We start from the raw sequence: 14,763 nt of genomic DNA, 5'->3' as shown, positions 1-14,763 counted from the left end.
CTTTCTCTTGCAAGGTAGGTGCTCCCACCAGCCCGGGAAGGAGCTCCAGGGATACGGTAATTAACGTGTTTCTCTTAATCGTGCTTTTATAGTTAATCTCCAAAGCGTGAAAACAGTTGGCCAGTTGATTAAACTGTAAGCATACAATAGATCTGAAATGAAGGCAGTCCTGAGGAATGCAAATGGATAAAATTTTTCATTCTGTGATAAAAATACCTCACAACGACCCCAACTTGAAATACTAAATGAAGCACTTGAAATTACCCACATGAATATGATTTCTGGCTTAATAGGGAACAGGTCATCTAACTCAGTAGAATATCATTTCTTCAGGGTAAGAAGCAACCATTCTTGAATCTCTTCTAGGAAAGAAATGTGACCCTATTTAGAGTGTGGTCTAGAATCACTGCCCCTCGGGTCACCCAGGGAATGTGCAGGAAGGCTCCCTGACACAGTGGCCCTGGTGCACCCTCACCAGGATACCCAGGGCTAGAAGCAAGCATTTGTGTGGCTACTGTGCAGAGGGGGACATGGGAGGCTGGCCTTTCTACACCAGGCGGCACAGTTTCAACAAGGCCAGGGCTGAGAGCAGGGCAAGGGGGAATCCAGAGCTCTGTGTCCTCTGGAGAGAGGGCACCCAGTTCAGCACTCACCCATCAGCCCTCATCTCCGCTGCCCAGCGCGGGCTCAGCCACAGCCAGCCCCATCTGAGCCACCTCCCCAAAGACCAAAGCGAAAGGCAGTTCACGAGAGGGAGGATTATCTCACTTTCACATCTGTTGCAAGCAAATGACAAAAATGGGCTGTTTTTTTTTTTGTTTGTTTGTTTTTAATTTAAAAAACTCAACAGAAAAGCAGTACGCAACATTATGTTCAAAGGCATTGGTTGAAAATACTAGTCTGGACAGCAGACGAAGAACTTGTGGTTTCCAGATACATTCGGTCGGACAAACACTTCTTCATTGAAACAGACATTGCGTAGCTTTGGGTATCAGGTGACATCAGCCAGAGTTGGTCTTTAGTCTTTCTTCTTATGGCCACAGAAGCCATCCATTGCATTAAAGACACCCATATACTCAGCCAAAAGCATTCCAAGCTTGAGGGGCAAGAAACTAAAGAGAACACAAGAGTGAACTTTCCTGGTTATAATTCACGAAAGCATCTTTACTGGCTCCGCTGAAAAGCAGGGCCACTGACTTGTTGCAGAAGTCACTCACACACGCCCACCTGAATGTCCCTGCCTCATGGCCACTCGGGGCTTGCCCACCACGCGGGAGGACACCGGCCCAGGGTCTCTGGATCTCTCCTTTGCTTTATTTACACTACTCAGCCTCCAGGGCCTCACTACACTCTGTAACGATGGACAGGAAGCCGTGAAGTCCTGTGGAGTCGTGAGCCTGGCTTGCATCCCAGTTCTGTCACCCGCAGTGTCACTGGCCTCTGGAGACTCAGTTCCTTCCACTGTCAAAAGAGGTCATTGCTCTTTCTTTCTGGGACCACTGGGAGGATTAGAGGCAATAGCTCCTCCGAGCTTTGGCGTGACCCAACTAAGACTGTTCATCTTCTCCACCCTGCTCACCCCTCCTGACACTCTGACCCCGTCCATCCAGATGTTCACACAGCAGGGCGAGGAGAGGCACAGCAAACAAACCGGAGACTTGTCCTGGGAGTGAGGTGAAGAAAAGGGCCCCTCCGAGGGCAGCCCAAGATATCCAGGTGGCTCCTGCCCTCCCCGGCTTCTGGCCTCTGGTCAAATGTTACCCTTCTCCATGAGACGCCCGTGCGGACCTTACTGACAATTCAGTCCTGCCGTGCTCTCTTCCACCTCTTGCTCTGGGATCACCTTCTCCTGCTTTGTATTTCCTTCATAGCACTGAGGACCACCCAGAATATCTTTCTATTACTTTACTTTCTTGTTTGTTTGTTCCCTCCACCAGCCCCCCGAGAAGAGAATCTCCAGTGAGAGCAGGGACTCTTGTCTCTCTTGTTCTTTGCTGTAACCCAGATCCTGGGATGGCCAACAGAGCACGGCACACACACTAGCCACTCTACTGATGATTGAATAGATATTTGAAGGAGTGTGTGATGTGGTTCCCTGTCACTGAACTTCTTCAGGTTTCCAAAGCCTTCTCAGGACCTATGCAGATAGCTCCCCAACTGGGCCCAGAACTAACAGCCTATGAAAGTAAACGTAACCTCCATTTTCTGACTCATGGGAAGCACCGCAAGTATGCAAATTTGAGATTGTGTCAGCAAATGGGAACAATCGAGGGATCAAAATCCATTCATTTAACAGGTAGTTTTTAAGTGGCTCCCCTCTGTAGGACCTGGAGTCATTTGTTGATACGATTGACACATTACAGAAGTAATAGAAGCAGATACTGTTACCTTTTTAAAAACACTATGAAGTATATAAACCTTGGCATATATAAGTACGATTTTTCTTGCAGGATAGCATCTACTATCTTCCTGACTGCATATTCTGGTTCCAGAATCGGTAACAGAGAAGGACAGCTAGGGGGTCAAAAAAAAAAAAAGAAAGCCGTATATTAAGAAATTAATAAAAGCAATTCTTAAAAATAGGATAAAACAGTTGTAAGACATTATCATTTATTTGCTTCTTTCCCTGCCAGATTTGATCTTTTTCTATACTTACTTCCTTATTACCTACCTGGCAAATAATAGCATAACTAGGATTCGAAATGGAAAATGATTCTAATTAATACACTGATGTTACAATATGCACATATGTGAAACCGTATTAAATGAATGGTCTCAACGTTGTAAAGCGAGTCTTTGAGAAATCACTGCTGGGGCTTCCCTGGGAGTCCGGTGGTTAAGACTCCACGCTCCCAATGCAGGGGGCCCAGGCTTGATCCCTGATCAGGGAACTAGATCCCACATGCGCGCCGCAACTAAGACCCGGCGCAGCCAAATACATAAATAAATGAATATTTAACAAAAATAACAAAAAAAGAAAGAAAAGAAAACTACCTGCCTGTCATCTCATGAGTGCAGACTGGGTATTTATGCCCCTTCAACAATTTCTGGTCCTTCTGTGGAATCAGGGAGAAGGCAGGATGGAGTCAGGCGGCAGAAAGGGGGTGCGATGGGAGTGCCGAGGAGATGGGGGAGGAGGTCTGGGCCACAGGGTGGCTGCAACTTGGATACAGCCTTGATAGCCCATTGCTTATTAAACCCAGTATCTTAAACACAACTGCATTTGAGGAAGGAAATTCTGAAACCATTTATAAATCAGGCTGCATGCTGGAAAAATCTTTTTAAACAACTTTAGAAAACAGATAGAACAAAATAAAATGGATGGCTAATCATTTTTCAAAACATAGTTTCTTTGAAATCAGAGGACATGCTTACCCAGTAGTACAGCCGTCAAACATTCCAGTGTTTATAAAAAATGGGCACACAATAGTGGTTTTGATCCCGTTTTGTTTCTTGGCAAATGTTTCCATAAATACCGATTCAGCAAATCCAAAGGCTGCAAATTTACTTGCACAATAATCTGAAAAAAGACAAACGATGCTAACGTATAGCGTAAAGTTTTTAAATGTCATTACATTAAGGTTTCCTCGTAACATGAATATCAGCAGAGAATGGGACGGCAATTTCAGAGTCCTTATTCTGTATGATCTTGGTCTGCTCCACCTGGAAGGGGCCAGGAGTGAGCGGGAAGGACCACGGTCACCTCAAGGTCCGATTACAATGACCACGTGGATTCGCGGAGAAGCAGGGCTGCGGGGAGCCTCCTGAGGGGCGGGTCACACAGCCGGCCTTTACTCCCGTGTTAGTGATGGTCAGACACTCTGCCAGCCATGACACGCGGCACAAGATGTGCGTCCTGTCCCTGTCCCTGTCCCAAAGAACTGCAGCCCAGTCGGGGCAGGAAGACACACAAAAGGAGAAATAAAATAATAGGTCAAGTGGGAGTCTGGGCAGTGGAGATCAGTGTGGGCCATGATACTCAGATCAAATTTTCTTCCAACTCTAATTCTTCCACTTCCAGAAAAAAAACAAAGGACTCTGTCCCTTCCGCCTCAACTGCTCAAGTTATCTTCAAGTGCAGGGGGAGGGGAAACTGGTATTTGTGTCAGTTTTGAGCTCTCTGTCCTCAGGTACGCTCACTTCAAGTAAACACCTGAATATTCAATTTACTAAATGGAAACGTGGGGAGAAGAGGAGTTTAGGTGGACTTATCCTTTCCTCTGCCTCACACGATGCACACCTCCTGGCTTCGGTGGGAAGCAGCTCCTCCAGCTGGCAAGATCCAGGCTACACGTGCCAGATGTGGGCTGGTGGGGGCCCGCTGCTGCCCAAGACAGTGGGAAAGCCAACAGAAGAAGGGGCCGGGGGGGGTGTCCTGAGCCGCTTCTGGGATCATCTGAGTCGTTTGGTAGAAATGCAGCTCTCTGAGCTCCTCGACCCACGAGATGAAGAGGTGTGGGTACGGCCCAGGGCCAGGGAATCTGCATTCTAAATAGCATATCTGAGGTTCTGACACAGGGGAGCCACCACTTACACTGTGGGAACTCAAAAGGCTTACACTTGTTCCTAAGGGGAGCACGGGTGGGAGAGACGTCCGTCTGAAGACAGAGATGTTGTGTCCAAGAAAAGGATTAGACGAGCTGTAAATACACTTGTATGATTTCAAGACCCGTGATTTCTCAGATGTACGAGAGAGGTAATAATAACACCTGATGAATTCTAAGGAGGACAGAGGAAGGGAAATCCAGGGTACAGGGAGATGTGTACAGACTGCTAATATTTTGGGTGATGGGTGGTTCCGGAAACCTATCCACGTAGCTGAGACGTACTTGCTGAGACTAGTGTTGTGAACCTTCCACCACACTACTCAGCTCCAAAGCACTAGGCAGGGCCCAGTCGGCCAGCTGGGCCGTCCACTACTGAGTGCTGCAGTTAGGGTTCCGGTGGGTGAGCCTCCAAGAGGGACAGGACTTCCGCTCCTCCTAGAACCAGCTCCCCAGTGGGCCGCCTTCACCGAAGATCTTGGCGTACGTCTTTGTCCCCTCCCCACTGCTAATGTCAAGTCAGTTGCCAGGGAAATGGAAGTCACAACAAGTTCCTGCAAGTCTCCAACCAATGGAAAAGCAAAGAGGTTAATTTTAGGTTTCCTGGGGTGAAGACATTTTCTCTAAACTCACGGCTAGGGGAGATCACTTAATGGAAACTTAGGAGGGGTGAGAGTCCTCCTGGTATCATCCTGATAACAGTGCCGGGTGAGCTTTGGGGGACGGTGACTATGCTGATCACTTGTGTAAGAAATTTATCAGTAGGGTCTCTCTCTTTCTCTCTTTTTAAACCCAAGGGATTGCCTAAGACCTAATGCTTCCGAAGTGCACAGTTCAACTTCGTGTACGTATAAACTGCTGGGTGATTTGGCCGGACCGTGAAGTTCTCAACCACTTACCTTACTTGAATATCCCTCTTCATCTATTATCCTTCATTATGAGTGCATAAGGTCAGTGCTGATTATTCAGAGCTATTACTCAAGTTAAAGTTACAAGAAACTTTGCAATTGTGAAATATCACATTTCTCTTACCGGCCAGTCCATTTACTCCAATTAATCCAGCTGAACTTGAAATGCAAACCAAATGTCCATGGTCATTAGCGATCATCGCAGGTAGAAAGGCTTTATAAGTCTAAGAAGATCAAGGTGAAATGTTTAACATTTGATGCCACATTTTATATTTTTTTCAGATGTTTATAAGATCACTGTGATTGAAAAAAAAATTAAGCTCAAAAAAATACCTGAAGGCACTGGGATATTCAAACTTAACCATCTGGGAAATAACCATCTTAACTGGTTTAACCTGTATCGATGCTTTCCTGATGGCAATTCCAATATTATTAAAAATAACTTATTCAGACGTATATTTTGCTCATGTTTGACTTTTAAAAACACAGTATTAAGACAATAATTGAAGCAGTATAGGAAACTCTTAGTTGTGGCAGCCACGACCCACAAACCAATAAGAACACTCAAGGACATGATTATTTCAACTCATGGTGCCTTTTTTCCTCCCTGGGCTTATAGCTGAATTTCAAATTTTTCTGAACATTGTTCACAGGACATGCGACTGCTGGCTTCAGTTTAAAAATATCACTTTATTTTTAAACTCATCTATACTTCTCTGAATAATGGTTTCTTATTTTTATTCCATGTCATAAAGGAGAATATCTGTTAGACAGAGGAGACACACACTGTGTCTCAGTATGTATTATATAGAATACCTTCACCTTTCCTGTGGGACCTGGGAAAAAACGCTAAAAGAGAAATAAATGTGGGGACATGTATTCTGCAACAAAGGAACAATGAATCAAACATGGATAGTTGCATATTTATATGAAATAAATTTATATTCGTATTTTCAAATAGGAATAATATGCATAAATATGAGAAAAGGGATCTCTAATAAAAGTCAAACAACCTTTGTTCGTCTGCATCTCGATGAGTTTCAGAGAGAAACTAACAGAGAGAGAGAGAAGCGGAAAGTCAAAGAGGCACCAACAGCTCAGCGTGACCCATGGCATCCTGAGTTCCGATGGTCCATGATGATGGGCATCACTGCTCCGTGGGACACGCCCCTTGGGAGCACGGTCACCACGAGCTCTCTGACCCTCAGCAGTCACGTGCCTACTCCGGGCAGGTGCTCAAAGGGCGTTTGCGAACCCGCCTGGGAAGAGTGTACAGAGTGTGAGGACTCGAGGGCATGACAGGGGCCAGGGAAACACCAGCAGCTCAGGAGCAACTAGCAGGGGAGAGAGAAAGAGGAGACCAGGATGGGGACACGGACAGCGGTGGGGAAGGAACACAACGCCCCGGGGGTGGACACTTAGGAGACGACGCCCTCACATTCATGCTGACCGTACCTTCTAACCTCTGTCTCGAGAAGGAGCGGGGCATTTGCAACAAGACAACATCAATCCCGTGCAGTCGTTCCTGAAGGAACTCAGTGGCCCCTTAGCTCGGAATCGTTCCATCTTTCTCCCCAAAACTATACGGAACGCTGAAACTACCACCAGCAGCGTTACATTTTTGGTGAAACCAGGGGACACAAAACCTACAAACTCCAAATGGCATGTGAAGGCTGTCACAGGAGAGCTGGGCAGGAGCCCCTGAGGTTGGCGTGGGGAGAAAGGAGGGGGTCTCTGAAATGTCTGGCAAACTCTCACTCCCCGATGGAGAGAGCTGGTCTGGGGGACGGGCTGTGGGCAAGAGCCGGGTGCGGGGGCAGAACGAGGGCACGTGTGTGGCTGGGGAAGCTGACGTGACTGGTCTTTGCAAAAGCCAGGAAGACGCAGCCTGAATGTGGGCACGTCGCCTTGGAAGTCAGGGCTGTGCCTCAATGTTCAAGGCCCCTAGTCACCAGGTGGGACTGGTGGGAACTCTCCTTTCCCTGGTTAGGTACCGAGTAAGGTGACCATGCGTCTTGGTTTGCCCCGAACAGACCTGATTGATGCTTGCTTGTTAATTACGCCTCCTTTCACTTCAAGAGAGTTCTAGCCAGGAACTCTCTTAGGCAAACGATAAGGTCACCTGGTCATGTCTAAGCACGGTCACTTTTAACTTCTATGGTCCCTTGTCTCACTGCTGTTTTAAGGCTTCTTCATGAGGTGCCTGGGATAGTACCTGACACAGGTTGGCCTTCAGTTCATGATTATGACAGGAGGAGAGGACAGTTGTGTCTTTGTAGGATTCTCTGAGCAGAGGCGCTGGGAGGTGTAGGTTAAGTTGGATCTGGAGAGGACAGCTCAAGCTAGAATTAAGAAGTCTGTGCTTTATTTAGAGACCAATACTACTGTAAGAGAACATGAGGAAGGCACTTTAAGATGACAGAGTAGGGGCTTCCCTGGTGGCACAGTGGTTGAGAGTCCGCCTGCCGAGGTATGGGACACGGGTTCGTGCCCCAGTCCGGGAAGATCCCACATGCCGCGGAGCGGCTGGGCCCGTGAGCCATGGCTGCTGAGCCTGCGCGTCTGGAGCCTGTGCTCCGCAACGAGAGAGGACACAACAGTGAGAGGCCCACGTACCGCAAAAAAAAAAAAAAGGTAAAATGACAGAGTAACTTTATATTTATAATGAGAAGAAAAAATAATTACCCATAAATGTGCTTTGAAATTCACATCGAAAGACTTTTCCATAAGCTCATCCGGGCAGTCGAGGAACTTTTTGCCTGTTACGATTCCGGCATTGTTGATGAGGATTGAAACATCGCCAACTTCTTTCTTAACCTGAATTGAATAAGGAGAACAGCATCACCAGTGCAGTGCAGGCAGACCTCGGAGATACTTCGGGTTCGGTTCCGGACCTCCGCAGAAAAGCAAATACCGCAATAAAGCGGGGTCACACGAATTTTTCGGTTTCCCAGTGCATATACAAGTTATGTTTACACTATACTGTAGTCTATTAAGTGTGCAATAGCATTATGTCTTAGAGACAAGTTGCCTTAATTAAATTTTTTTTTTTTTGCTAAAAATACTAACCATCATCTGAGCCTTCAGTGAATTATCGTAGTAACAAAGATCACTGATTGCAGATTACCAGAACAGACATAATAATGATGAAAAAGTGTGACATACTGTGAGAATTACCAAAATGTGACCCCGAGACATGAAGTGAGCAAATGTTGGAAAGATGGTGCCAACACTGTTGCTCAAGGCAGGGCTGCCACAAACCTTCAATCTGTTAAAAACCTTCAGATGGAAAAAAAAAAACACAGTACCTTTGAAGTGCAATGAAATGAGGTATGCCTGTAATTCCTTACATCATCCAGGTTCACTTCCCCATAGTGTTATATGCTTCCTGTCCTTGTTAACTCAGACTGAGTTCATGCGCTCTAAAAACAAAGTATGTTTATCTCCTTTGCAGAGTTTATGGTGCACCAGAAATCTAGGTCTGATGCCTCTCTACTCATGCTCCTTCCGTCCTATGATGGTTCCAACACTGCAATGCTACTTTCCTTCTACAGGTAGAGCTGCTCTTATACTCAGTGGTCCTATGCTAAATGACGTATAAGCAGCACCCCATTTTAATTAATGCAGTGGCACACCAGGCATGACAGCCATGCCACATAAATCACGACCTGGCCCGCACAGCGATGGGGGCGGGGGGCGGGAAACGGAGGGTTTACGATATTCACATGCATAGTTGAAACACACCGTTGAGCTCAGAACCCGTCCGTCCTGTTCTCACCAGCTGGCTGGTTCTCTTCTCCCCAACACAGACTTTCAGGTGTAAGATCTGTGAAAGGAGGATCAGAGGGGGCCCCGTCTGCTGCTGTCACACTGGCCAGAGTAGGTGTCAATAACCTTCAGGAATAAAAATTCTGGGAGCGCCGCTGGAGCCTTCCCCTTAGAGCAGACCTTCAGCATGTGACCAGGCCCTTTGTCAGAAATGAGCAACAGGATTTTCTAGGCTTGACGACAGGGGATGCGGCTGTCCCTCTGCCTTTGTGTTTTGAATTTCATTCCTGTAATGTGTCGCACAGCAGGGGCCCTGTCCCCCGCGAATCAGAGGGCGCCACTGGTTGCAGCACCACTTACATCTCTAGCTCTGTGTGTTGTGTGCACACGTGTGGGTGTGCACGTATGGGGGTGAACCTGCCTATGAGAATGGTGCAGCTGGGCACAGGGAGGCGGTACTACTGAAGCCAGGCGGATGCTGCCACCTTCCCCATCTGCTGTTGCAGAAGGCCCGGGTCCCAGCAAGGAGGCTGACGTGCTGGGTATCCACCAGCCAATGAGATCCACAGCCTGGGGGGATGCAATCGAGAAGTTTCCGGATCTGAAAGTTTGCCCCTTGTTTACTCCTTTTTATGGGAAAAAAATCTCTGGTCCCTATCGTCTATCAAGAACAAGAAGTGGAAATGGTTGCTTTATAGTATCAATATCTTAAGGTCTTTTGTGTTTAAATATGAACCAGTCACTTGCTTAAGAGTGGCTGGAGACGTCAGTCATAGCCAGCGGAAGTCAATGTGCCGGGCGATTGGCGCTCCAAGTGCAAAGAGCTTACTCTGTGAGGGTGACCAGAGCAAACACCCCTGCGCTTTGAAGGGTGGTCCCTGCACAAGCCCATGCCAGTTTGTTAGGTCTGGATCCCCAGACTCTGCTGGGCAGCCTGCGACTGGTGACGGTGGTGGTCACGGACGTATAAAATGTAAAGACAAACTTAAAACAAAAGAAACTCACTGGCCAGGGATCTGCGCTAGGGAGTGAGGTGAGAAGCCGCAAGGGGATCCGGGTTCGAGCCGACAAGCTGTGCAGGAACCTTCCCACAGGCCGGTCTGCTTCCTTCCTTCTCGCTGAACTGGGGAATTCTGAGAGCCGCAGAGAGTGATGTGTGGAGCGCTCGTGCCGGTGAGCGGGATTTCCCTGAAATCCTTCTCAGGGAAAAGAGGCGGCCACCAAACAGGTGCGTGCCTCCATGAGCTAAGAACGCTCGTACCGCTGGCCTACCGGAGCTCGGGTTTCCTGAAAGCGTTCTTTCTAAGTGCATCTGTGTCACTGCCAGAGCAGCAGCTGCAGTTGAGTCTTTAGGATGAATATTCTGATTTTCATATGACCACTTAAGAGAAATACACGTAAATGGAAAGCACTGATGGGGGCAGGGGGGACAGCTGGACTTACGATGAGGCTAGATATGGGTTCACATCCTGGCTTGGTCCCATGCTAGCTCTGTGACCCCAAACAGGTTATTTAATAGCCCTGTTTCTCAGTTTCTTTAGCCTCAAAGAAGGGTGCTACGGCCCATCTCTCGCACGGTAATGGGGGCCAGCACAGCCAGCACACGCGCTGGTCAGAGTGCATTCTTCAGAGTTAAAACTCAAGTCCCAGCTGTAGCTCTGCTACTTATTACCTGTGTTTCTCAGGTAAGCGACTCACCTGCCCTAAGTTTCCATTTTCTTATGTGTGATGTGGAGATAATAAGAGGCCTGACTTTACAGGATTGTGATATAACTCACACAGGGTGCTAAGCATGGTGTATTGCACACAGTGAGAACTCCAAAATCCTAATTCCCACTCTCCAATATTTTTTAAAGTAAAGGGATGCGGGAGAGGTACATCAGCACTGAGGAAGGCGAACAGACAAAGAAACTGACGGATGTCAAAAAATTTACGTAGCGGTCTCACTACCCGTAGGAAACAGCAAGCACCCAAGATGTACCTGATCGGCCACTCTATACACTTCCTCCTTCCGGCTGCAATCACAGGTATACGCATAAACCCCTGTGGCTCCAGCTTCCTGAGCCATCTTGCAGGTCTCCTCATTCCCCTCCTGGCTGACATCCCAGAGAACAAGCACCGATCCCAGGCGGGCAAATTTGAGGGCTAAGAGCCTTCCAAGTCCACTCCCAGAGCCTGTTATAAGTACGATTTCACCAGCAACATTCTTCTGTGGCCTTGGGATTATGGCAAAAACCAGAACCTCCAGAAGGGCAAACACTGATTTTCCCAAGAAAACGAAAAACGTCTTGACTGAGTTCAGGTTGGGCGCCATGTTCCGGCTCACACCTGTAAAGCAAAAGAGACGCACGTGAGGACCTCGGTATCCATTCCCCCCGAGCTCGCTGACTCCACGGAGCCCACACTTTCTGCAACAGTGAAAGAAACCAAGAAGCGTGATGTAAACATCTCTCCTGGCAGCAGACTCTCAACTTAGAAAGGGGAGGGAACCCACAGGGACCATCTCGGCCAACCTGCCTTCATAGCAGCAAGGTCATCGCTAACCGCACACCTGCTAAGCATTATACGGGACAGAAATGTTCAGTAATCAGGAACTGTACACGTGCCCAGATTTAACCCAAAGGAGAAGTTCACCGTTTCTCATAGTTAACCTGTCTTCATAATAATCACAGGTCCTGATTATTCACGGGCAAAGCCTTGACCATGTGGTGTTTATGACGTAACTGCTCCCTTCTGGTTTTATTTTTACCTCCGTTTAGGTTTCTTATTTGCACTGTTTTCTTATTTGCACTGTTGTTCTTTAAAATCTGAGATTCAAGAGGAAAATGTAAGGAGGGGAATAACCAGACGTTCGAAAGCTTTCCCCCGGAGTTGCTGTCAGCACACCGTACCCCTTCCCCACGCTCTGAGGCCCGCACGCCAGATCACTTACCACTCGGCCCTGTGATTGTAGGATATCGGTGGGAGATGGGTGGGCCCTGCCCCTGCCTAGCTGTGGAACCTGGGGCGGCCCACAAAGGCCCTCTGGGCCTCGGTCTCCGCACCTCTACTGGTCCTGTGGCCTCGGGTGGTTTTGCGGATGGGATGAAAATGTCTGCGGTGCATGTGACCACAGTGCTGGCCAGCAGTAAGTGCTTTACGATGTTACCTTGTTTCTCAGACCCACAGGAAGGCACTCAGTAGGTCTGCTGAATGAATAAAAGGCCTCCCTTTGACAAACGCATACAAGGCTCAGTGCTTCCATCCTATCAGTTACTCACACTTTAGTGAGAATGAGTGTATAAGATGCTTCACTACCAACCAGCTGAGAAAGAAGGGAAGGTCTTATTTCCTCCGGGATGAGGAGAGAAGGGGCAAACTGCTGTGGGTGGAAGGCTTCCCTGAATGGAGTGGTCACCTGAGAGGCAGGGATGAGGACAGAAGATGGACATCATTAGTGAGGTGAAGCGGTTCTTCACTTGCTTTGCAGCTTGGCTGGGGACAGACTAATGCTCACAGATTCATCTACGGGACGGCTTGAAGCATGGTCAGACCCTGAGGAAACTGTGACTTAAATTCTTGTTTCTTGGCTCATTCTACAGATGGGACTGAGGACCAGAAGAGTATGTGTGTGGTTTAGCCAGGGTCCCTGTGCTAGTTCGTGCAGGCCAGGTGAGTTCATTATCATGTTTACTGAGCACCGGCCCGGGCAGGTAAGATGCTGGTCCCTGGGGCTGAAGGGGTGGGCAGCCTCCCATAATCTCTGCCCTGGTGAGATGCCTCTCTCCTCAGTGTCTCCAGCACCACAAGGGTGGCCGGAAGCCTCACCACTGTGCTGGCTGACATGAAAGTTACCCGATTCTAGACTTCGGTGTTCCGCTGTCTCAGTGCCGGCGTGATGCAAGCCCTAAAACAAGCCCGTTGTTAATCCCTGTCCTGGCAGATTCTTCCTAGGTTCTCCAGAGCCTAGCATCCTGAGGTCTCCGTCATTTGGGGTTTAGGGTGTCTGCTGGGTACCTGCACAGGTAGCGAGGTCTAGAGATTAAGGTTTGGGTTGGAATTCGGGATCTGCCACTGACCTCTCAGCATCCTTGCTAAAAACTGTTGCATCTCTTCTGCCTCAGTTTCCTCATCTAAATAGCGGGATTCTACGGGTACATGCCAACATTTATGAAATAGGGAAGGTGTGCAAGTTAAATGAGGTTAATACAGGTATTAAGGAAAGGAGGATAGTATGGTCACTACTACCCCGTAGGAAACTTCTGAGCAGACTGGGGAAAAACAGAGAAGGGGGCAGCCCTCTCCAGGAGGTAGAGGAGGGCGTGCTGTGGGATCTCAGCCCCCCGCCAGGTGACGCACCCCTCCACCCCCCGCCCCCCATAACGCGGAAGCCAGGCACATGAGAGCAAAGTAAATAATAGCTAGGGCTGTGATTGGTGTTCCTGCTAGCAATGTGAACTTCGGATCCTCAGCTATACCAAAGAAAGAGGGTTACAGCATGCAGACGATGTACCCAGGCAAACGTCTGGTTCTGTTTTAGTATAAAGTTTAGCAAGTCAGGGAGCATGTGCATTACATTTAATCAGGCTGAAGGCGTCTTTGGTGTCTCCATCCCATGGCTTTTACCCCCTTAGTCCAAAAGCTGAGCTAACTTGGTGCAGCCTAAACAGGTGACTTCCGCTTCCCCGGCCAGGGCGCGGCCGCAAGTCGGCCCTGGTGCCGGGGGGCGGAATGGGGTGAATGCGGGAGGATGGCTGGGGAGGGGCAGGCAGATGCACAGAGCAGCGGGGAGCAGGGCACCTGGTCAGAATGCCCCGAAGGTGACGAGGCGACCAGGGATCAACCCCGCGCTGCTCCGGGATGGGGCGGGAGGCCACCAGCTCACTCCTCGGGGGCTCGCGGCGCTCCCCCGCGCTCGTCCCCGCCGCCCAGGCTCCCGGGCTGCGCCGTCTCGAGCCCCCGCCCCGCCTTGACCTTAACGCCTTCAGCGGGCCTCGGCTACTCACCCGGGATGCGCTGCCCTCGCTGCGACCGAGTGGCCGGCCTGCTCCGCCACGGGCCTCGCGTCACTGGTTCTCAGCCTCGCGAGGTTCCGGGTTTATCCCCGCGCCGCCGGAGACAAAGTCCAAGGGCGGGACGGCCACGCCCGCGCGGGGGTGGGGCGCCCGGGGACCCCGCCCGCCGTGTGGGCACGCGCTCTTTTTTTTTTCCCAGGCAGCCGCGTGCAGGAGCTGGAGATTCTGTCGCGGGGACCCATCGCGCACCTGCAAGCTGCACCCGGGATTATTAAGTCAGAATTGCCGGCTTGGCAGGAGGCCCTGGTACGAGCGATTAAAAAGCTCCCCAAGTTGGGGATTGGCATGTACACACGGCTATATTTAAAATGCGTACCCAACAAGGACCTACTGTAGAGCCCAGGGAACTCTGCTCAGTGTTATGTGGCAGCCTGGATGCGAGGGGAGTTTGGGGGAGAGTGGATACATGTATACGTATGGCCGGGTCGCTTTGCTGTGCACCTGAAACTCTCACAACAGGTAATCGGCTCTACTCCCACATAAAATAAA

The 14,763-nt window shown here is 49.2% G+C and overlaps 1 protein-coding gene across 3 annotated transcripts; it reads right to left on the bottom strand.

Moving 5' to 3' along the window:
* Positions 1-806: 806 nt before the first annotated feature.
* On the bottom strand, positions 807-14,319 carry LOC113631528 (epidermal retinol dehydrogenase 2). 3 transcript variants are annotated; one of them, XM_027128061.1, is made up of 7 exons: positions 14,206-14,316; positions 11,202-11,548; positions 8,138-8,269; positions 5,577-5,676; positions 3,376-3,520; positions 2,389-2,514; positions 807-1,112 (listed from the first exon to the last, which is right to left on the bottom strand). In XM_027128061.1, exons 2-7 carry the CDS (start codon positions 11,532-11,534, stop codon positions 1,019-1,021), a joined length of 930 nt encoding a protein of 309 aa, XP_026983862.1. In that variant the 5' UTR covers positions 11,535-11,548; positions 14,206-14,316; the 3' UTR covers positions 807-1,018. The 3 variants fall into 3 exon arrangements, with proteins under 3 accessions (XP_026983862.1, XP_026983863.1, XP_026983864.1); XM_027128062.1 differs by lacking the exon at positions 14,206-14,316 and having other exon boundaries at positions 11,202-11,564; XM_027128063.1 differs by lacking the exons at positions 807-1,112; positions 2,389-2,514 and adding an exon at positions 4,830-5,106 and having other exon boundaries at positions 3,409-3,520; positions 14,206-14,319.
* Positions 14,320-14,763: the final 444 nt, after the last annotated feature.

The sequence above is a fragment of the Aethalodelphis obliquidens genome, unplaced genomic scaffold, assembly GCF_003676395.1.
Source record: "Aethalodelphis obliquidens isolate GAN/ISIS:26980383/991018 unplaced genomic scaffold, ASM367639v1 scaffold33, whole genome shotgun sequence".
NCBI classification, from domain to species: domain Eukaryota; kingdom Metazoa; phylum Chordata; class Mammalia; order Artiodactyla; family Delphinidae; genus Aethalodelphis; species Aethalodelphis obliquidens.
The sequence above is the reverse complement of the archived record's forward strand: the minus strand, read 5'-3'. Positions and strand labels throughout refer to the sequence as shown.

Bases quoted from the DNA above. Each gene is read 5' to 3' on its own strand.
- LOC113631528 (XM_027128061.1), bottom strand. From the start codon at position 11,534: ATGGCGCCCAACCTGAACTCAGTCAAGACGTTTTTCGTTTTCTTGGGA. The intron at 3,521-5,576 runs GTAAGAGAAATG...GTCTTTTTTCAG, and splicing joins TGGAGTAAATGGACTGGCCG to ATTATTGTGCAAGTAAATTT. The intron at 1,113-2,388 runs GTAACAGTATCT...TGTTCTCTTTAG, and splicing joins TTCATAGTGTTTTTAAAAAG to TTTCTTGCCCCTCAAGCTTG.